Source organism: Euleptes europaea, chromosome 9 (genome assembly GCF_029931775.1).
Source record: "Euleptes europaea isolate rEulEur1 chromosome 9, rEulEur1.hap1, whole genome shotgun sequence".
In the NCBI taxonomy this organism is placed as follows: domain Eukaryota; kingdom Metazoa; phylum Chordata; class Lepidosauria; order Squamata; family Sphaerodactylidae; genus Euleptes; species Euleptes europaea.
Window position 1 is genome coordinate 607,159 of NC_079320.1, and position 21,757 is coordinate 628,915.

General features: G+C 58.4%; 1 protein-coding gene across 1 annotated transcript in view; it reads left to right on the forward strand.

Annotated features, from left to right (window-relative positions):
- DCTN1 (dynactin subunit 1) overlaps positions 1-21,757 on the forward strand; it is a 68,003-nt gene that overhangs the window by 43,036 nt on the left and 3,210 nt on the right. The window contains exons 5-23 of the mRNA XM_056855195.1: positions 11,504-11,695; positions 12,864-13,061; positions 13,414-13,618; positions 14,013-14,091; positions 14,233-14,392; positions 14,572-14,676; positions 14,979-15,170; positions 16,437-16,556; positions 17,469-17,621; positions 18,285-18,445; positions 18,553-18,721; positions 19,010-19,078; positions 19,314-19,376; positions 19,490-19,639; positions 19,790-19,951; positions 20,189-20,320; positions 20,515-20,643; positions 20,889-21,031; positions 21,441-21,607. Coding sequence (XP_056711173.1) covers positions 11,504-11,695; positions 12,864-13,061; positions 13,414-13,618; positions 14,013-14,091; positions 14,233-14,392; positions 14,572-14,676; positions 14,979-15,170; positions 16,437-16,556; positions 17,469-17,621; positions 18,285-18,445; positions 18,553-18,721; positions 19,010-19,078; positions 19,314-19,376; positions 19,490-19,639; positions 19,790-19,951; positions 20,189-20,320; positions 20,515-20,643; positions 20,889-21,031; positions 21,441-21,607 — 2,749 coding nt within the window. The remainder of the gene's footprint in view (positions 1-11,503; positions 11,696-12,863; positions 13,062-13,413; positions 13,619-14,012; positions 14,092-14,232; positions 14,393-14,571; positions 14,677-14,978; positions 15,171-16,436; positions 16,557-17,468; positions 17,622-18,284; positions 18,446-18,552; positions 18,722-19,009; positions 19,079-19,313; positions 19,377-19,489; positions 19,640-19,789; positions 19,952-20,188; positions 20,321-20,514; positions 20,644-20,888; positions 21,032-21,440; positions 21,608-21,757) is intronic.

Below are 21,757 nucleotides of genomic sequence, written 5' to 3' on the forward strand. Positions count from 1 at the left end.
CCAGGTGTGGCCTGACGAATGCAGCATACAGCAAGACTATGACATCTTTCAAACAAAAGAAAAGAGGGCCCACCAAACCAAACGAAGATAAAAACCAGCAATTGGTGCAAGGGAAACGTTTTTAATAATTGCTTGCTTGGGAGTTTGAGTTAAAGATCCCCCTGACGAAGCGTATGCAAAATGCATAGGGGCAATTTAATTATCATAAACTCTTCCCTTGTACCAACTGCTGTTTTTTGTGTCTGTTTCTTTCAACAAAAGCTGCACACCGTCAATGGAGGAAGAAAATCCCGCGGACAGCAGTGGCCCTTCCAACCAGTCTCACTTCCATCTTACCTGGGTTAGCTGCAATCTGTTCTCCCTCAGCCACTGGATTCCAGTCCAGGGCAGAGGTGGCTGCTGCTGGAAGCTTATCCAGAGCAGCACTGATGACCTTCCGCTGCAAAGCATCGGGTGATTTCATTAAGGGGCTTTACACAGATGTCAAATTGCCTGGGAGGCAGCACAGAGGAGTCCAGCCTAGAGGTCACAGCGGAGTTGATTTTACATGATCTGCTGAAGACCAACTCACCGTATCCAGGGTTGGCAGACCCATCCGGTTTTCTTCACCCACGCCACCTTGGTTTTTGTCTGAGTTTTGTCTGAAGGCAAAATTCTCCTCTGGAGCCAGGAGAGCTGTGGTGTACCTGGGATGCTGCCGTGCTCCCTCACTGGTTTCTGCGCATTGCCATTTTAAGTCCCAGATTTGCCTCCATTTATTCTTTTGCTTGGGGGCGAATCTGCTTGTCCCATGTAGAGAACAGAAGGGTGTGGCTGTACATAGTGGTGCATATCATACAGGATGAAGTCCTGGTGGAATCTTTCAAAAGCTTCCTTCCCAGAAGATGAGAGTCATTGATAAATCTCAAGCACAGGAGAGGTGTTTGTGGGTAGAAGTTGCGGAAGTGTGGGTTTGGGTTAGCAATGGATATGCTCACATATGGTGAGGCTGTGGCTGTACCCATGGCTGTGCCGTTAACCTGAAGGCACAAGCCATTGCCAAATCTGAAGCAGTTATGGGTGGAGACCAAATGTTGATAGCAGGGTGTGTTGTGATGTTACCAGGGATAATGTTCCTAACGGTTTTTAGCTCAACTTGTGGGGGATGTTGGTATAAAGAGTATGAACATTCATGGTTCCAGAGGGTGGAGCCGTGTCGGCTTGCAGTAGAAGAGCTGGACTCGAGTCCAGGAGCACCTTAGAGACCAACAAGATTTTCAGGGATTTTCACACTCCAAAAATGTTGTTGGTGCTTCTGGACTCGAATATAATATTCATGGTGGCTCATGTGGCATTCTGTGAGAGACGGGTTGTGGTTTCCTTCAGAAGTTGGCAATATCTTAAAAACGAACAGGGCACTGGTGGTTGGGACCCAAAGAGGGTCCGCATAGCCGGGAACTCCTGGACTGGGTCTTGCTGTGAAGTGGCGCGATGCATGCCCCGGGTTTTCTGATTTGTGTGTTTTAGACAGTAGCTAAAAGTTTCCTGGTTGAGGCTCCTCCCAGGGTGTGTCCCCAGAGACTTGTTCATGTTCCTGCATGGGGAATGAGTTCCTCAGATTCTTTCAATATTTTGCTGGAGGGGTCCGAGGCTAGGGGCCTGCCCTGGAAAGCACGACACATAGAGTTGGAAGGGACCTCCAGGGTCATCTAGTCCAACCCCCTGCACAATGCAGGAAATTCACAACTACCTCCGCCCCCAGTGCCCCCTGCTCCATGCCCAGAAGATGGCAAAAAAATAATTCCCTCCAGGCTCCCTGGGCCAATCTGGCCTGGAGGAGAATGGTCCTGACCCCAAAGTGGCAATGGGCATGACCCTGGGCATGCAAGAAAGGGCCCCGAGTGCCGAGCACAGCCTTGGTCTCTTGGGTGCATCACTCAGCTTGTCAAAGATGGACCTTTGCCCTGCAAGGGGGCCTTTCCCGGGACCAGCTCGGAGGTCTGCTTTCTCAGGAGGAGGAGCAGGCCCCTTGCAGGGAGGCCAGACTGTCACACCTGGGCGTGTGGAGGGGGCACAGAGGGCCAGCTGACCAAAGAGCCGGTTTCCTGCGACAGAGCCCCACTTGTGGAATGGTACGGCCAACCCACCAGTGCTCTTCCCTCTGGCATCTGGTCTGTCTTGCGTCTTCAGTTTCTTGAGCTGCTTTAATCTTTGTAGCCCTCAGTAAAAGCAGAGATTCTTTGCGTGAGTTAAAGATTCAGAGGAACACAAGCAGGACCACCTCCGAACCTATCATCTGAGGAATGCTGGAGGGAGCGGGGGAGGCATGGGCTTTCTGTTTCATTGGGCTATGGAAGGACTGGATTTGGGGCATCGAGGTGAGAGCAAGAGCTTTTTAGGCACCTGTTTTTGTAGGCAGCCATTCAACCGGCTGAGCTGAACTTGTGCAAAATGCAAGCACGGAGTAATGATGCCCGAGTGAGTTGGTGCCTAACTTGCATCTGTGTGTGTTGGACTATAGCAAAGAGGAAGGTGCCTCCAGGATAATACCCAGAAATCCGGGTGGGGGGAGGGAGGTCACTACAATTCCAAATATAACTTGCTATCAGCTGTGCTGAATTAAACCGTCCCAGACTCCTGCAGGGTGCTCCGGGAACACTGGTTGCCTTTCCTTCTGGGGGTGACTTGCAGGATCAGACCCGGCCGCCAATATCTCCCAGGAAAAGGCTGTTGCAGAAATCTGTATCGATTTTTATGACATCAACATTTTGCAAATGCACACGGTCTTCAGGAGGCGTAGGTATCTTCCAGACTTCGAAACCTTCTTTTTGCTGGAGGACAGGCTGGTCCATCTGCTCCATGGAGCCCGGCTGAGGAGCGCATAATGTTTCCACAGTGGCTGAGATCCAAAGAGAGCCCCATCAGTGCCTCCAGTCATAAATCTTCCTTTGCATTCGTTGCCGTGTTTGTTTTCCGCCGTGTTGTCCTACTTGCGATGCTGGGGGGTGGGAAGGCAATTCTGTGCACATCCCAGATCCATGTGAGAGCCAGTCTGTCCGTTCTGGGGGCCTTTGTGGGATCACAGGCGGCCGCAGCTGGGTCCAAGCCTGACTTGTCAAGGATGGGAGGGAACTCTCCTGGCTCTGCCAGGCACTGAGCCCATTGGCTTGGGGAGGGGCAAGAAGGGGGGAGGGAGGGGAGGGCGCTTTGAAGAAGAAGCCATTTAATTAGCCAGAAAGACAGCGTTGCTAAGTTACGCAGAGCACCTCGCAGGTCCCTGAGCGGCAGCGGCAGCAGCAGCAGCAGCGGGCACCCTCTCCTCATCCCTCCTCTCCCCAGCCTGCGAAAGAGAAAGCCGGCACTGCATGCGGGATCAGAGCCCTGCTTGCCTGCCTGGAGCTCGAGGAAGGGAGGGGAAGGGCCAGGAGCGGTGATGTAATGAGCTGCTGGGGCGGTGGTTGGAGGCCGGCGGCGGCAGAAGGATGCGCGGCCCAGGGCTCTGGCAGCTGCCAGGAGGCTGCCAGGCTCCAGTGCCCTGCTAACCAGCTGGGGTCGAAGGACAGCAGTGAAGAGGCGAGGGAGCTGCGGCCATTTGCAAGATCTCCTGGACAGGCTGTTCTCGGGAGCGCTGCACTGCTGTGATTGAATGGGCTAATCTTCTATCTGCCTCTCTCTCTCTCTCTTTCTCTCTTGCTCCGTCTGTCTTCTGCGACCATGAAACAGGCCGCAACCACACGGAAGGTACGGTGCCGCTGGACTCGCTCTTGCCGCTTCCGAGTGGCTGGATTTTGCTTGAACACAAAGGGGGTGCCCTTTGCCTTGGAGCTGGCTCCCCGGGGGTTGTGTGTGTGTGTGGGGGGGGTTGTGGGGTGCCTGCCTCGAAGGAGAGGTGTTTGCATTTTATAATGGCGAAGGGGTGGCCGTTTTTGTCTGGCGTAGCGGGATAAAGCAGAAGCCCAGGGGCTGCCCGTGTTTATTTCACAGTGAGCTCCTAGGGGGAGAGATAAATGTGGACGGTCTTTTAGGTGCCAATTTGGCCTTCTGTGGGCAGGCTTTCCCCTCCTTTTCCTTCTCCATGTGGCTTTATGCTGCAGAATGGAGTCCGGTGCCACCACGGAGTGGGGGAGAGGTGGCCGCCTGCTCCGGAGGAGCTCGGGCACGGCTGCCCGCTCAGCCATTTTCACCCACCTCTCGCATTTTGAGCAGCCCAGCTCTGAGTGCAAGATGTGAATCTGCCAGGTCTGCTGGTGCGATTGCTGGGGTCCGCTTGGGGGACTTCTGGCAGGCGAGTCTCCTGTTGCGGCAAGCCTGCTGCGTAGCTTTGGCTGTCTGATGGGACATTCACCAGGGGCTTCCAGGGGCTCCTCAGAAGGGGGGGTCTCGGTAGGAGCTGTGTCTTGGGCACTCAAGTGCAGGGCAAGACCTCCTGTCTCTGGCCAGATGCAGAACTCTTCCCCCAGGGTGGGTGTCCGGCGTACGTGGCCTCTGGAAGCAGCTTCTGTGGGCTGCCAGGACAGCGTTTGTTTCTCAGGAGGAGTGAACAGCTTTTGTGGCTGCGTCTGCATCTAGAAGAAGATGCATCTTCCTTGGCTTCCTCAGGGCCTTTGTTGCAAGCTTCAAATCAGCCCCATGATGGTGAGTGGGGTGTCAGGGGCATGCAGGCTGCAGATCAGTCAATGGGAAGCAGCAGAAAGTTAGCCTGGAGCGCATTGCAGTCTGGGAAGGGGCCCTAGAGCATCGGTGGATGCTTGTTATATTCTGCAAAGGTAGGAGAAACCTGAGGACAGAGTGCAGGGATCTGGAACTGAGTTCCCTTCTCAGGCATGGGAGTCCTGGTGGATCTGGCCGTCTGGAGCCTCTGGAGTCCGAAGGCTTGCTTCTCCCCTCCCTCCACATTTGAAGGAGGGCTTGGTATTGCACCAGGCTGAAAGTGGGAGGGAGGGTGGCAAAGGGGGGCTTGCAGCCTCTGCAGCTGGGTCTTCAGTGATTCAGACTCAAAGCCAACCCCTCCATCCAGCCGAACTGCGTGACAGCCACGCATGGGTAGCTAGCCACGGCCAATGTGGCATCCTGAGGGCTTTTAATGAGTGTTGGCACGTACAGGTTCCCTGCCGCCTTGAGGACGAGGTTGCATAAAAAGAGAGGAGGAAGGGGGACAGAAAGGGGGTGTGGCTGCAGCAGGCCTTGCCGTGATTGAGGCAGGGGCTCTGAAGATGCCCCCCAGAAGGGAAAGGCCTTTAGGCCCCTGCAGCCTTTCTTAGAGAGCGCTTGCTAGGAAGGCAGGAGAAGGTCACGTGGCCGGGTGCTCTCCCTTTCCTGTTCCAGGTTGTCCTGAACGTTATGCAACTCAAACCTCCGGAAACGGCAGCGGATTCCCCCTGGCTGGCCGAGTCGCCGGTGTTGTTGGAGGGGAGCCCCTCCGGGCCCAGGGCCACTGGCTCTGTGTGCTTTGCCAAGGGAGAGCCCCCCCCCCCATCCCCTGAGGGCCCTGCAGCTGGGTCATGGAATTCAGCTTTCCTTCTGGGAGAGTTCACCAGCACCAGAGGTTGTGGCGGGGGGGGGGGGAGCAAGTGGCAGTATTTATCACCATATCTCAAATAGAATTTTATAGCAGAATTTGGGGATGGCAGAATTAGTGTCCCTCCAGGACTGTGGGCAGCTTCACCTGACGTGAGAGGTGCCGGAGCAGAGAGAGCAGGAGGTTGTGGGCTGCATTTGGCAGACGGAGGCCCTCCCCCCGCTGTGCCTCCTTTGGGCCTGCACGGAGAGCCTTTGAGGTTGGGTGCAGCCGAGCTGTGCTTGAGCTGACCCTGGAGGGCACCCCTCCACCGCCTGTTGCCAAAAGGCTTCCTGCCAGGGGCGGAGGCTGGGCTTTTGGGCTTGCCCACCTTCCCATTTCCCTCTCCATCTCTGACTGGGGCTCCCCTCCTCCCGCAGAACTGCTCCCTGTACCTGGCAGGAACCCCTGGTGTGTGTGTGTGTGAGCTTCTGGATCCCCCAGTGGATGCCATCGGCCCAGATCCGGTTCTCTCTGCCCTCTCCTTCCGTTGGACCAGATGTGCCTAGGACGAGAGCAAACTCCCCATCTGGCTCTTGGTCTTTGGGGACGCTTTTCTGGGCTTGAAGGGACGACTTTGTACAGCAGTGCTTATCCGGGGTCCCTCTGCAAACAAAGTCCATGCTCTGCTGCAGGAGAGACTGCCTGTGGGACGGAAGCTTGACTAGCAGCAGATGCTGCGGAGGCTATCGAAGACCACACCCTGGCCACAGGAAATGCATCCCCACTGCTGATGGGTCTTCCCCAGACGTGAGATTTAAATAGGTGCAGCTGCCCAGATTTCAGCCAGCCCCATTGTTGGCATGCCCCCATAGTCAGCGTGGGGCACTGCTAAGCTGTTTCCCAGGTGCAGAAAGTTAGTTGCCGGCCCCCACCCACTGGTTTGGCTGGGCACCCGCGGCGGGCTTGTTCTGCCGGCCTGGCCTCTGCTGGCTCCTCTTCCTCTTGCTTCCTCCCCCTCCAGGGCTGCAAGGGCCGAGTGGGGGGGGAGGGCCATCTCTGACAATGGCGACTTTGTCCCTCTTTGGCAGGCGGCGCTGAGGCCCCTCGCTGGCCAGGAGTAGAGCCCTTTGGGCTGGCTAAGCCATTCCCAGCTGGGTGGGGGGCTGTGTTCTGGGGCTTGCCATGCGAGCGCATGAGAAAGGCAGAAGGGACAGATACGCAGCAGAATGTGCTGGAGGCCTTTCGAGGGCAAATCTCGATGCTGGTTTCCCTTCCAGCTTTTTAGCTTCCAGTCTTGTGCTGGCCACACAGACGCACCCCCTGGCAGAGGAGGATGCTGGGGCCACCGGGAGCCCCTTTGTGAGCCGCTGGTGTTCCCCTTTTAAAGGGCAGCTGCTTCCTCCCTGGCCTCCCGTCAGCCCCTGGATAGGGATGGGGGTTTTGCTCTAGGCACCAGGCTGCCTGTCTTAGCACAGAAAAGGGCCTGGGAATGGTCCTCAGCCTGCCCTGCCCTCTGAGGACCATATAGCACACACCCCCCCCTCCAGGTAGTCTCTTGCTGAATTCCGTGTGCAGAGCCACAAACGAGCATCCAGTGGCACCAGCTGGCAGCTTGCCTGGTGAGAGTTGGTGCAGCGCCATGGTGGCCCTCGGCAGATGCCGCTGATGGGGCGGGGGCCGGACCTCCCGAGTCCCTGGGGCTCTGCTTTTGCTGGCCTTTCAGCCTCCCGGAGCCTCGGCTGCGAACAGATCTTGAGAAGCTTCCAAGCGCTACCTTAGCGCGTGGGAGGCGGTGGCCAGAGAGCTGTGAGCGCCCTTGATCCTCCTTGGTGCTTATTCCGCTCTGGGGGCACTGCTCCCCCACCCGCAATATTAGATGGGCACCTGAGCCGTGGGAGCTCTGGCAGTGGTGCAAACGGTTCCAGGTTCCCCACTGGTCCTGGGGAGAGTTCGGACTTCCTTCCTTCCTTCCTCTGTGGCCTGCCTTTCTCGGCGAGAAGCATTGGGGCAGGGAAGTGGCAAACAGGCAGAAGAGGGGAGGAGTGAGTTGTGGCAGTGGGTTGGTGTTCTGCCAGAAGGGGCTCTGCTGTGGAGATTTGTTCCTGAGAAGCCTGCTTCGGGGTGGGGAGCAGGGAAGTCACCCCCCCCATGTTTGTGCCTTGTAGCCCAGCAGACCGACGGCAGTATTTGGAGAGGAGCCTTCCAAATTCTGCCCCTGGGTCTCGGCAGAGCTCCCCCCAGGGTGTGGCCCTCCACTTCTTGTTCTGTGTTGCCACCTGATGTGTTTGGTGTGTGGGGGGGTGATGGTGTTTCAGGGGGTGCCCTGGCCTAGATGGCCCAGGCTGGCCCGGGCAGCATTTGGATGGGAGACCACCAAGGAAGTCCCGGGTCGTGATGCAGAGGCAGGCAGTGGCAAACCACCTCTGAGCGTCCCTTGTCTTGGAAACCCCAAGAGGGGTCACCATACGTTGGCTGCAACTTGGCAGCACTCTCCACCACACGTGAGAGATTGCTGTGCACCATCAACGCCTGACATGATCAGCTCTTCCCTCTCTAAGCAGGCAGTCCATGGTGCCTCCGCCACTTCCTGTGGGAGGAATGCATGTGGATGAGAGGGGCCCCAGGCAGGCTGAGACGAAGCTGGGATGGATGGGTGGGTGGGCGGGCTTGCATGCATGAACATTGGCAAGTGTGTGGCACTGATGGCCTGTCCACTAACAAGCTGTCTGTCTGGTTTCTCCCTTGCTTGGTTTCCTTCTGCCGCCACTGCCGCTGTCTGTCTCTCTCTGCTCCCGTCTCCCCCTGTGCGCCTGTCTCTCTCTCCTCCTCTGCTGCCACCTCCTGCCGGCCGGCAGACCGCCGCCACCAGGCGGCCCAAGGTGAGAACCAGCCGGTACTCTTTGCCCCCCCCCTCCCGTTCAGTCTTCCTCCATGTTGTTCTGGCACCGCTCGGGTGTTCTTGGTGGCTGCCGCTGGCCCCTGAAGCCAGCGTAAAGGGGGGAGGGGGAATCGGGCGGGCTTAGCCACGAGTTTGGATGAGTTCCTGAAGCTGGACCGGGACACGATTGTTTTGCAAACCTTCACTCTCCACTCCCCCACCCTCAGAAAGGGGTCTCCGCTCCCTGTGACTTGTTGTGATGCCCCCCTGGGACCCCAAAGACCCACCCCTTGGCTTCACTCGCGTGCACCATCAATTCTGCCATGGAACTGTCAGGACTGCAGAAGGGAGAAATCCCTCTTGACACTGGCCCCTGCCAGCATGGCATGGTTCTCCATGGTGCCAGTGGCACTAGGCGTGCCTTGCTCTCTGTGCCGTCTCAGATCACAAATCACAAAATCACACAAGGCTGGAAGAGACCACAAGGGCCATCCAGTCCAACCCCCTGCCATGCAGGATGCCACAATCAAAGTGCTCCCGACAGATGGCCATCCAGCCTTTGCTTAAAGACCCCCAAAGATGGGGACTCCACCCCCCCCCCCCCGAGGCAGCACATTCCACCATCGAACAGCCCTCACTGTCAGAAAGTTCTTCCTAACGTTTAGGTGGAATCGCTTTTCTCTTAGTTTAAATCCATTACTCCGTGTCCTAGTCTCTGGAGCAACAGAGAACAAGCTAGCTCCCTCATCAACATGACATCCCTTCAGATATTTAAACATGGCTATCATGTCTCCCCTCAACCTTCTCTTCTCCAGACTAACAAACCCAACTCCCTAAGTCTCTCCTCATAGGGCATGGATTCCAGACCTTTGACCATTCTGGTCGCCCTCCTCTGGACACGCTCCAACTTGTCAACATTCTTCTTAAATTGTGGAGCCCAAAACTGGACACAGTATTCCAAGTGAGGTCTGACCAATGCAGAATACAGTGGTAGTATTACGTCCCTTGATCTAGACACAATACTCCTATTGATGCAGCCCAGAATTGCATTGGCCTTCTTAGCTGCCATATCACACTGTTGACTCATGTTCAGTTTGTGGTCCACTCCTAGATCTCTTTCACGTGTACTGTTGTCAAGCCAAATATCTCCCATCCTGTACCTGTGCCTTAAGTTGTTTCTGCTTAGGTGAAGTACCTTACACTTCTCCCTATTGAAATCCATTTTATTGTTTATGGCCCAGCTCTCCAGTCTATCAAGGTCATTCTGAACTCTAACCCTGTCCTCTGGGGTATTAGCTATCCTAATTGGATCAAAACCTACTCGGAGACTCTCTGGCTGCCTCTCCTGGTCTTCCCGACAGTCTCGTACGCCCATGTGCCATGTGCTGTAGCCAAGAATGTGAAAAATCTTGAAGGAGAAGGGCTTGGGCATCTTGAGAATGAATCCCACAAGTGAGTAGCAGGAATCTCCTTGGAGAAGAATGCCCTGACTTGGGTGGCCCAGGCTAGCCTGATCTTGTCAGATCTTAGAAGCTCTGGACGTCTCTTGCTTTGACTTGGGTGGCCTCGGCTAGTCAGATCTCAGAAGCTAAGCAGGGTCAGCCCTGGTCAACGGGAGACCACCGAGGAAGTCCAGGGCTGCCATGGAGAGGCTGCTGTTATCTTGGCACTTAACAGACAAGAATGAAATGGAGGAAGTTGTTTCAGACATTCACTTTTGGTTTTAAATTTCAGTTTGGGTCTTGTGAATTATTCTTAAGACTGTTGTCTCTCCCAGAGTGCAACTCCGTTCCTACTCAACTTCTTTGAAATAGCAACCAAAGGCATGTGCTTTGAAAACCGTCTTGGGAGTTTGCAAAATGTAGGTTTTGTGGCCAATGTCTGATTTGTAGGCAATACAAAGCTTTGTGTCAGCTGATTACTGACAACTTCCCTGGTTGACATTGTTTGGATACGAACGTCCAGCCAAGGGTCCATCAAGCCCAGTGTCCTGATCCCAGTGCTGGCTGGCCTCTGGAGACTGGTGAGCCAGGGGGGCAGGCAACACCCCTGCCCCCCCCCCAGAGTTTTCTGTGGTGGCCGCTGTCAACTGCCTAAGTGGAGGAGAACTTCCTTGACTCTTCTGAATCTTCTTCCAATCCCTTTAATTGGGTGACTCCTCATTCTGGAGTTTCACTTTTTCCAAACTTCATATTTTTGTACACATATACACCCGAGGGGTGTGTGGGGAGGGGAGCAACGGGGTCCCACAAACTTTGTGCTTTGCAGTCTGGGGCAGGGTGCAGACTGCAAAGCACAAAGCTTGTGGAACCCCGCTGCTCATTTCGCTCCATTGCAAGAACTGTCCATTTATTCCTACTCTCGGCTTCCTGTTGTTTTTCCAATTTTAATCCATAGAAGGACCCATCTGCTTATCCCATGATTGCTAAGTTTATTCACGAGTCTTGGAAAGGTACCTTGTCAAAAGCATTTTGAAAGGCCAAGTATTATAACGTCTCTTGGGTCACCCTGGTCTATGTGCTTGTTCACTTTCTCCAAGAACTTGAAAGGGTTGGTGAGGCAGGACTTCCCCTGTGCAGAAGCCAGGCTGATTCTCCCTCAGCAGGCTTTGTCCCTCTTGGTGCTCAGTTCTCTCTTTAATAACCAGTTTGGCCTTCTAATCCAGAACAGATGTGAGGCTGACTGGCCTATTACACTCCAGGTCCCTTTTTTAAAAACCGTGCTTATGGCTGTTTGGATATTTTTGCTAGAAAAGAAGCAGATTCCCACTTTAACTGCCTCATGCGGGCAGCTCATGGCGGTTTGCTAAGTTTTTCTGGCCTAGTTGATCCCTCTCCTGCCAAATTCTCCAGGAATGGGCCTCAGCGTGAACAAACCTCACCAGCCTGGCGCTGCCCATTCTGTTCCCAGCTGCACGGATTCTTCGGGGGCATATCCCGCTGTGTGTGGGAAGCCCTGAGCCGCTGCAGACGAGGGCCTTCTTTGAACCTGGGCTTTTATTCCAGATCCCGTGGAGAAAGGAGAGAGGCCATCACCGTGGTGCTCCTGCGCAGAGGGTGCCCAGCCCCTGGATGCCAGGGCTTCCTCCAGGCCCAACTGGGAAGCCGCTCTTCTGACTCTTTCTCTCCCCAACTGCTTTCTTCCAGCCCACCCGCACGGCCAGTTCCGCTGCGTCCAGCGGCACGGCTGGCCTCTCGGGCTCGGCCTCCGCGTCGGCTGGAGAGATGAGCAGCAGCGAGCCGAGCACGCCTGCGCAGACGCCCCTGGCGGCCCCCATCGTCCCCACCCCGCCTCTGACCTCTCCGGTGGCGCCGCCCATGGCCCTGTCACCCACCAAGGTAAACGGGCACCTTCCCCGAGGATTCCGGCCCCTGTGGGAGGGTGCCCGCCTCCTCTCGCTGGGCCCTGTCTCTGCTGCGCCCCTTGGGGAGGGGCCTCTGGGGGGCGTTTGCTCATCACCACGTGTGCCCAGGGGGCCCTGGGGCTGTCTGCGGCCAGTCCCGTTGGGGCCCATGTCATGTGGCCGGTGGGGACTGACCGTTGGATCCAACTTTGAGATCCTGGCCTGGCCCGGCCCCCACCCCCTGCAGCCATGGGAAGTATTTGCTGACTTGTTAGCTGCTGCTTGACCGACAGGAGACTGAGGAACCAAGACCCTCCTGTTAAGTTCAGGGCGGAGACTAAACTCTGCATCAAACCAGGCACTGAATCACAGCCTCTGGGCTCTGGCTCTGCCCTGGATGCCAGCGGGGGGGAGGGGAAGTGACTGGCTCCTCAAGTCTGATGCCCCATCTGTTGTATTACCAACCTGACATAGAGGTTGGCCTCTGTTGAGCCCTGGAGTTGGAAAGCAGGCGGCCTCGGAGACTGGCCGTTCTTGCCACCAGGCTCAACTTCGGAGTTCCCTGGTGCTGAGAAACTAGAATAAGGACGGCGGGGGGGCAGTGACTCCTTGGCCTTCCCCTTTGTAGAGCTGGCTTGCCCCTTGCCCATGCCATGTCGTGCCCTAAAGGAAGTGGAGATGGCTGGCTGGGGAGAGGGGTTCGCTTTCTTTTGTGGCAAGCTTATGAAGTGAGCAGGGTGAAATCTCAGAGCCCCTTCTTGGGGGAGGGGCCACTTTCCTGAGGCTACTCACCCCATGGCCCTTCTGTCTCCAACACCCACCCTTTCCCTCTGTATCCTCTTTGTCAAAACGTCTGCATGGTTTTGCAGATGTGCAAGGGGCTACCTGAATTGCAGCCCACAGGGCGTCACCATTTCCTGCATTGTGCAGGGGGTTGGACTTGATGGTCCTGGTGGTCCCTTCCAATTCTATGATTCTATGGCCATAGCTGCTCAGGGTTGCTGGTCACGTGTTCCTGTTGACCCTTCAGCTGATGTGAAGGTGGGGGGTAAGGGACCGTTCCCGATTGGGGCTCCCAGCTGCTGGTGTCGGAGAGCAAAGCGCTGCTCTGCCTGGAACCCTCTTGGCTGGCCGTGGCAGCTCCTATTTCCTTTGGGCGGCAGGAGGAGGAGAACCTGCGTGCTCAAGTCCGGGACCTGGAGGAGAAGTTGGAGACTCTCAAGATGAAGCGGAACGAAGACAAGGCCAAGTTGAAGGAGCTGGAGAAATACAAGATTCAGCTGGAGCAGGTCCAAGAGTGGAAGAGCAAAATGCAGGAGCAGCAGGCGGAGCTCCAGAAGCGCCTAAAGGAGGCCAAAAAGGTGAGGCAGGAAGTGGCCTGGCACTGGAGGAATTGGGGGGGGAAGCATCCAGTGGGGTGTCACTGGGGGAGGGGCTCCTTGCCATTTTGCCAGTCCACATGAGGGCCATTGCTTTGGTTGGCATTGCAATCTGTAGACGAGAGACCACCGCCCCCAACGTCCTCTGGGACACCTTGCATGTTCCCTCACCCATCTAGAAAGGACACTCTTGACAGTTCTGATCTGGCCGATTAGCCTGAGATCCTGGCTCAGTTGGCTTTGGTGCCTGCCAGAAAGGGGGAGCCAGGCACCGGGGGCCGCCTGACTGGTCCCCCTTCCCCTGAGCGAGCCTGGCTGCCTCCGTTCCCCACAGGAAGCCAAAGAGGCCCTGGAGGCCAAAGAGCGCTACATGGAGGAGATGGCCGACACGGCCGATGCCATCGAGATGGCCACTCTGGACAAGGAGATGGCCGAGGAGCGGGCTGAGTCCCTGCAGCAGGAGGTGGATTCCCTGAAGGAGAAGGTGGAGTACCTCACCATGGATCTGGAGATTCTCAAGCACGAGATCGAGGAGAAGGGTGAGCCAGCTGCAGTGAGGGGGAGCATGGAAGGAGCACTTGGCTGCACGCATTGTGCATAATGCACCTGGGTGGGGGTTCAGTGTGTCAATTATTAGAATCATAGAAGCACAGAGTTGGGAGGGGCCATCCAGTCCATCTAGTCCAACCCCCCTGCTTAATGCAGGATCAGCCTAGAGCACCCCTGACAGGTGCTTGCCCAGCCTCTGCTTAAAGACCGCCAGTGAGACCCCGTCCTTCAGAGCTCAGCTCTGAAGCGCGCTCTCCACGAAGGGCTGGGAGCCCGATAGGGATGTGTGTGGCGGGGGGTTGCCCAGCCCTGCTTCCCACATAGCGCAGCTTACTTGTGAGTAGGTTGCCCCGTTCATCCTGAAGAGCCATTGTGTGCCCCTAGGCTCAGATGGTGCCGCTTCCAGTTACCACGTCAAGCAGCTAGAAGAGCAGAATGCCCGTCTGAAGGAGGCCCTCGTGAGGTAGGAGCGCTTTGGTCTTCTGCTCTGCCCCCAGCCAGGGGCCGGGGCCTTTGCCCAAGGGCTCAGAACGGGGGGGGGGGGGACAGTGACAGCCTTCTGCCCTGCAGGAGTTTCTCTGAGCACCCTTTTTTTCTGGGGAAGGATGCGGGATTTGTCTGCCTCGGAGAAGCAGGAGCACGTGAAGCTTCAGAAGCACATGGAGAAGAAGAACATGGAGCTGGAGTCCTTCCGGCAGCAGAAGGAGAAGCTGCAGGAGGAGCTCAAGCAGGGCGAGAGGACCGTCGATGAGCTCAAGGAACAGGCAAGTGGGCCCGGGCCCCTCCCCTTTCCTCAGCCACTTTCCCCCAGGGCTTTGGCCCTCTTCCCCCCAGGTGGCAGAGAGCGGCTGTGGTGGTGGAAAAGCCATGCTCAGGGCTGTCCTGTGCATAACTGGCCCCTCCCTCACATGGCCCCAACTCAGCCGGCATTCCTTTGCCCCAGGTGGACGCTGCTCTGGGGGCCGAAGAGATGGTGGAGACGCTGACCGAGAGGAATCTGGACTTGGAGGAGAAAGTCCGCGAGCTCCGTGAGACGGTCGGCGACCTGGTGAGCGTTGGCTGGCAGGTGGAGAGGAAGCGGGGTGCTCTCGGCAGTCCTTTCCTGGCCCTTATCCCCACTTTGCAGGGGACTGGCTGATCTCAGGATGTGACTCGCTTACTTTCCAGCCCTGCTGGGCGGGAGGAGGGGGCTCGGCGCTTCCCCTGCGCCGACTGCCATCATCTTGGGGGAACGTTGTTCTGACCGTTGCAGCTGCTCTTTGCCTGCCCTCCAGAGGGCCTCCAGTGGCGCCCCCGGCCTGACTACCTGCAGAGCGTTGGTCTGACGGCCGCTTCTACCCCCCCTTCCAGGAGGCCATGAACGAGATGAACGACGAGCTGCAGGAGAACGCCCGGGAGACGGAGCTGGAGCTGCGGGAGCAGCTGGACATGGCGACCGCTCGAGTGCGTGAAGCAGAGAAGCGCGTCGAGGCAGCGCAGGAGACCGTGGCCGACTACCAGCAGACCATCAAGAAGTACCGGGAGCTGACTGCCCACTTGCAGGTACCGAAGGAAGGGGCCCCATGGCCTGCATGGCTGCGACCCCTTGCTGGCTGTGCTGGAAGAGCTCACGACCCTCCCGTCTCTGGCCGGGACAGGCTGAGGTCGGTGCTGACCATGCTGCAGGGCAAGGCAAGCTTTGCGCCTTTGGCAGTCTTGGCCCACTGCATTCTGATAGCAAGTCGGAACCGAGCGGGCTGCCTGGTGCTCAGTGCCCTGCCGACCTGCTGGCCTCTTTCCGTGACGAATGGAATGAATTGTGCAGCAAGGGCATTTGCACAATTTATCCCAGTCACAAAATTGATCGTGTCTTGGTACAGAATGTTGGCTTTTTTGGCAAAGAGGAGACCAGTCCGGCTGCTGGGTGAGCTGAGGGAGGGGCTGCTGCCTCTCCCCCCTCCCTCGGCACCCAGGCAGCCACCTCCTGCTCTAGGGCTGCACAAAGCACTTGCCTCCAAACATTTTCTGGATGTCAAAGTGCCGCCCCCCCCCCCACCTTGAAAAAAAGCCCCTCGTGTGGAAGTGGCCTTCAGGTGCCATTTGCTGCAGTCGCTGCTCCTGCTGCGTTGCTGGCCGTGGCCCCTGAGTCCTCCTTCTGAGGGATTCCAACCCATCAGGGGGCACTTTTTGGGTGTGAGGAAGTTGCCAGCGGCCATCAGGGCCCAGTGACTGGGAGGGCAGCCCTCCCTGTACCAGCCCTAACCAGTCAAGGAGACTTTGGCTGCCCTTGAAGCTGGCCAAGAAAGACCCAACTGACTTTTTCGGGAAGGGGAAGGGGTCACAATGCAGAGCAGCCCCCTCTCTACCTCTATGCCACCCTGAATATAACGAAGCTGCCTTCTTCTGAATCAGACCATTGGTCCATCGAGGTCAGTACTGTCTGCTCTGGCCAGCAGCAGCTCTCCAAGATTTCCGGTGGAGGCCTCCATTTTCCCCTTCCGTGTGATCTTTTTAGCTGGAGATGCCGCTGGGGACTGAATCTGGGACCTTCTGCATGCCAAGCAGAGCCCCCCCCCCCTGCCCATTGAGCCATAGCTCCTCCCTGGCAGGGAAGAAGCCAGTGAGCAGGAAAGGATCTCCTTTGCCCTGACCTGTGCGATCTCTTGCCCTGTAGGCTTCCCTCCCTCTAGCTGAACAGTTTTGCCTACCCGTTCCTGGGCCCTCAGGATGCTCCCCCCCAATGGGCACCGCTTTGGCTCTGCATGGTTTTATCCTTGGGCTGGGCCCTCCCCGCTTTGCAGGCCTGACGCTCGTTCTTTCCTGCTGCAGGACATGAACCGAGAGCTCATGAGCCAGCAAGAGGCTTCTGTGGAGAGGCAGCAGCAGCAGCCTCCGCCGGAGATGTTCGACTTCAAGATCAAGTTTGCCGAGACAAAGGCCCATGCCAAGGTAAGCCCAGTAGGAGAGCTGTGGGGCAGAGCCTGCCGCGTCCCTCCCGCCCCGGCAAGCTCTGGGGGTGGTTGTGGGGGAGGGCATTTGGGCACGCATGGAGATGGGAAGGCCTGCTCCTTCCCCACAGCGGGACGTAGGAACTGGAAAAGCCCCTTGCAGTGGACTTCCTTGTGGCACAAGACCTGTGTCCAGAGGGTCCAGCCAGGAGGCCCCGTTTGCCTGGGAATGCCTCAAGGCTCTTGGTCTTCTTGGCTGCAGCAGGCCCCGCACGGCCATGGTGGCCAAAGCTCGTGAGCCAGAACCCAGGTCCATGCCACCACGTGGCTTCTGGCTCACAAAAGCTTCTGCCCCAATAAACGTGTGCCGCAAGAGTCTCTGGGCAGCAGCGCTTTAAACGGCCACTTCTCCAGCCAGTTCACACTGCTGAGAGAGCCTCTGAGCTTCAGGATTCCCGGTCAGTCGTGTTGAGTGGTCAAAGCGTGGCTCCTGCAGGCCTGCCTGTTGGGGTGGACGCCCGAGCGCTGCAGAATGCTGGTCCCCATGGCCCGCCCATCTGAAAGGGCTGCCCCATTCCCTTTCCTCTCACTCTCTGTCCCTTTTCCAGGACAGTCAGATCTGCGGCGCTGGGGAGAGAAAGGGGGGCCGTGCTGCGTGGAGGGGTGTAAAATGTTCTGGGCTTCGCTGCTTTGGGGCGTGGCTCCTCGTTGTGGTGTGCTTGCTTGCATGGATTAATACAACTGAATTGCAGGGATTTGATAAGTATTTTGATAAATGCCCTGCCAGCTTGCAGTCAGTCCGTGGGGCGCAGTCCGTGGAGCGCTCGGTGGCAGGGGTCATGTGGAGCGGAGTGGGTTTGGGGTGCCCCTGGGCTTTGGGCGTGCTCTGACGGATGCCGTGCCTCCTGTGCAGGCCATTGAGATGGAGCTGCGGCAGATGGAGGTGCAGCAGGCCAACCGGCACGTCTCCCTGCTGACCTCGTTCATGCCGGACAGCTTCCTGCGGCACGGCGGGGACCACGACTGTGTGCTGGTGCTCCTGCTCATCCCCAGGCTCATCTGCAAGGTCACTGGCTGCCTGTTGTGGGAGTGAGGGAGGGGCTGCGGGAGGAGTGCTGCAGAGGGGCGTAAGCAGCAGGCGCCTGGCAGGCCGAAGTGGGGCCCAGGCGCTCTGTGCGGCCACCAGGCAGGGGTGCTGTCCTGGCTTCAGAATAGCCATGGAAGAGGCACGCTGAATGCATTGGACTCCAGATGGCTTTGCCTGCTGGTTCTTCTCCAGGTTTGGTGCAGCCCCACCCTTTTACCGGGGGTTGAGTGGGTGTAGCTTAGTGATGGCACACACCTTACACACACACACACACACACACAGTCTCTCAGGTGTGGTCCCTGCCATCTTGGGCTGCAGCTGGTGGGAAAGCTGCGAGAGACCCAGGAGAAGCCACTGCCGCGGGATGGTGGTGGTGCTGAGCAAGGCAGCCTGGGGGCCTGGCCTACTGCAAGGAGACGCCTTCTGTCTCCTAGGAGGAAAGCAGACAGTTGGTCCCCCAGCTGGAGGGGGCTCTGAGCACAGGTCTCCCTGCTCCCCAGCCCTTCCCGAGCCCAGGGCAGACTGTGACCCCCCCACCCTAGGCTGTGGGGCCCCATGTTGGAGCCTGGGGGAATGGGCTCAGGGGGCGCCCAGGGCGGTGAAGGATGTGCGACTCTGACGGCCCCTCTCTGTCCGGAACAGGCCGAGCTGATCAGCAAGCAGGCCCAGGAGAAGTTCGAACTGAACGAGAGCTGTACTGAGCGTGCTGGCCTCCGGGGGGCGCCAGGGGAGCAGCTGAGTTTTGCCGCCGGCCTGGTGTATTCCCTTCTGCTCCTGCAAGCGACTCTGCACAAATACGAGCAGTGAGTAATGCCGGGAGCCGTGCCTGACGACGCCCTGCCGTCGCCTCAGCCGGAGTCTCCTGTGGGACCTCTGTGACAGCTGGTAACCCTCCCCTTCTTGCCCCCAGGGCCCTGAACAAGTGCAGTGTGGAGGTCTACAAGAAAGTGGGGATGCTTTATCCGGAGATGAGCGTGCACGAGCGGTCGCTGGACTTCTTGATCGAGCTGCTGCACAAAGACCAGCTGGACGAGACCGTCAATGTGGAACCCTTGACCAAAGCTATCAAGTACTATCAGGTGAGGTAGCCAGCGCTGGCCCCCCTCCTGGCACCCAGCAGGCCCCCAGACCGGGGCGGGGGGAGGGAGCGCAAGGTTCGGCTCCTGCCAGCAGTCCCTTCTGTCCTCCTGAGAGGGGCAGGCCAGCCTGGTTCCAGGGCCTCTCTGCTCCTTGCTCGGCTCCGCTGCCCGTCTCCCTGCCACTTCAAGGGCCGAGGCTGGCCAGGTGTCTTGCCGGAGCGTTGCCCCTGTGGTGCTCTCTGGGCTGCTGTGGAGCCATCCAGCTGTGCTTCTCCTCCTCCCTTGCAGCACCTGTACAGCATCCACCTGGCTGACCAGGCTGAAGACTGCACCATGCAGCTGGCCGACCACATCAAGGTGAGGAGTGGGCTGTCCCTTAAGGTGGCTCGGAGGGAGGGTCCTTCCTGGGCCCTGTTGGCTCATCCTTCCCTCCAGGTCTGCATCTGGCTTTCTGCTGGCCAGGAAGGGGAGAAAGGAAGAGCCGGGGTCAGGGCCTTGTGAGCAGGAAAGCAAGAAACTGCCCACGCTCGTGAGAGCGTCTCTGGTGGGTCCTGTTTTGTGCCGAGCTGACAGTGCCTGTGCTTCTCCACAGTTCACCCAAAGTGCCTTGGACTGCATGAGTGTGGAGGTGGGCAGGCTGCGCTCCTTCTTGCAGGTAAGCTGGGGTGTGTGTGTGTGTGCAACCAGGCAGGCTGCGGCAGTGAGTGCTTGCCTCCCTCAGGAAGGTCCAGCCCGGGGACTGGTTCCCTTTCCCCTTCTCACCTGCAGACCGGGCAAGAAGCCTCAGACTGGGCCATCCTCCTGAAAGACCTGGAAACCTCCTGCAGCGACATCCGCCAGTTCTGCAAGAAAATCCGGCGCCGCATGCCTGGCACCGACGCCCCCGGCATCCCTGCGGCCCTTGGCTTTGGACAGCAGGTGAGCGGCCTGGCCCTGCCGTGGCTCCAACCTCGGCCCAACGCTGAGCAGGCCGACACCAAGTGCAGCAGCGCCCGGCAGCCCATGAGATGGAAGGGCCCGGCCGGTGCCGCTGCACATCGACCCCTCTTTGTGGCGTTTCCCCCCCAGGTCTCGGACACGCTGCTGGACTGCCGCAAGCACCTGACGTGGGTGGTGGCCGTGTTGCAGGAGGTGGCTGCTGCCGGGGCTCAACTGATCGCTCCCCTGACGGAGAACGAGGGCCTCCAGGCCATGAAGCTGGAAGACCTGGCGTTCAAGGCCAGCGAGCAGGTGGGCAGCTCCATGGGCACGTGGCAAAAGCGGGCTCCTGGGCTTGCCTGGTCAGCCCGATGGCCTTGGCCAGGGTTGCTGTGGGAGTGTCCGCTGCTGCCCCCACTCCAGAAGCAGGACTGGGGGCAAGCCTGGCTGCTCCTGCAGTCCCCAGCGCCTGAGGAGGGGGGTATGTGCTGCTGGGGCCACCGTCTCCAGGCACACACCCCCAAGGACCTGCTGGCTGCTTCCTTCTAGATCTACGGGGTGCAGGGCATCGACCCCCATGAGTGCCTGCGCCAGTCGTGCAACATCCTCATCGCCACCATGAACAAAATGGCCACGGCTATGCAGGAGGGCGAATACGACGCTGACAGACCCCAGAGCAGGGTGAGGAGGCAGAGCGTGGGCCGGGGGGCCGGCCTCTGGGGCAGGGTCCCTTGCGCTGTCGGCTGTGGTGCCAGGAAGGCCTCTTTGTGTGTCCTCACGGAAGCCTCTTGTTTCTCCCTTACAATGGCTTTAAGGGGGGGGCTCGGGGCACCGGCTTCCTCTCCCAAGCGAGCCAATGTGGATTCCTCTTGCAGCCACCTCCCCCAGTGGAGCTCCGAGCAGCTGCTTTGCGGGCGGAGATCACGGACGCGGAGGGGCTGGGGCTGAAACTGGAAGACCGAGAGACCGTCATCAAGGAGCTGAAGAAGTCCCTCAAAATCAAGGTGAGCTGGCCCCTCTGATAGCAGCTTGGGGCAGGCATGTGTCCAGCTGCCCTCCCTGGAAACAGATTGGGAACAGAAAGGTGCTGCCCCAGAAACCCTGGGCACAGCTTGCCCCCTCCCCTCCCCAGAGGTGGGGCCGTAGGCCACGTTCCCAGGCGGCAGCAGAGGGCAGCTCCAGTGTGGCTTCTGCGCTTGCCGCTCTGCCAGAGTTCCCCATCCGGCCCTTGTGCTTGGTTGGTCCTCAGGGCGAGGAGCTGAGCGAGGCGAACGTGCGGCTCAGCCTGCTGGAGAAGAAACTGGACAGTGCCTCCAAGGACGCCGACGACCGGGTGGAGAAGATCCAGGCCCGGCTGAACGAGACCCAGGCTGTGCTGAAGAAGAAAGAGAAGTGAGTGGGGGGCACGCTGTCACTTGCCTCCTCCTGGGCACTTGTGTAATGCCCCAGGCCACATCTGCCAGGCATTGCCGGGGCTTATTTGCAGTCCTTCAGCATCCCAGGAAACTGGCCCAAGAGGTGGTTCTCACAGTACCAGAGAGAGGGGAGGGCTGGGCATCTTGCTGGGTCTTCCAGCTCTTTGACAGGCCGATCTAGTCACATGTGGCAGAGGAGGAAGATGGCCAGGTCTTTGCCATGCAGATGAGGACATGAACATCGGGGCCAAGAACCGTGGGGGGTCAGAGCTGGCCGGAGGCGCTCCTGCCTCTGCCCATGGAGGGCCCCCAAGAGTTCTCAGTCAGCAGCTCCAGCTGGCACCGCACTAGCGAGCCTGGTGCTGTCTTTCTTTGTGCCCCCGCAGGGAGTTTGAGGAAACCATGGACGCCCTCCAGGCTGACATCGACCAGCTGGAGTCAGAGAAAATGGAGCTGAAGCAGCGGCTCAACACCCAGTCGAAGCGCACCATCGAAGGCCTGCGTGGCTCCCCGGCCTCGGGCATCGCTTCTGTCCTCTCTGGCATCACAGGAGGTGAAGGTGCTGCCCGAGCCGTGGCCCTGTCCCAGAGTAGGAGCCGGGCCAGCGCCAAAGCCTGGCACTGCCCTGATGTGGGCACTCTAGCAGGGCCACTGTCCAACTGCCGCCAGCGCACACACCCCCAATGGTTTTGTGCTGCCCAGC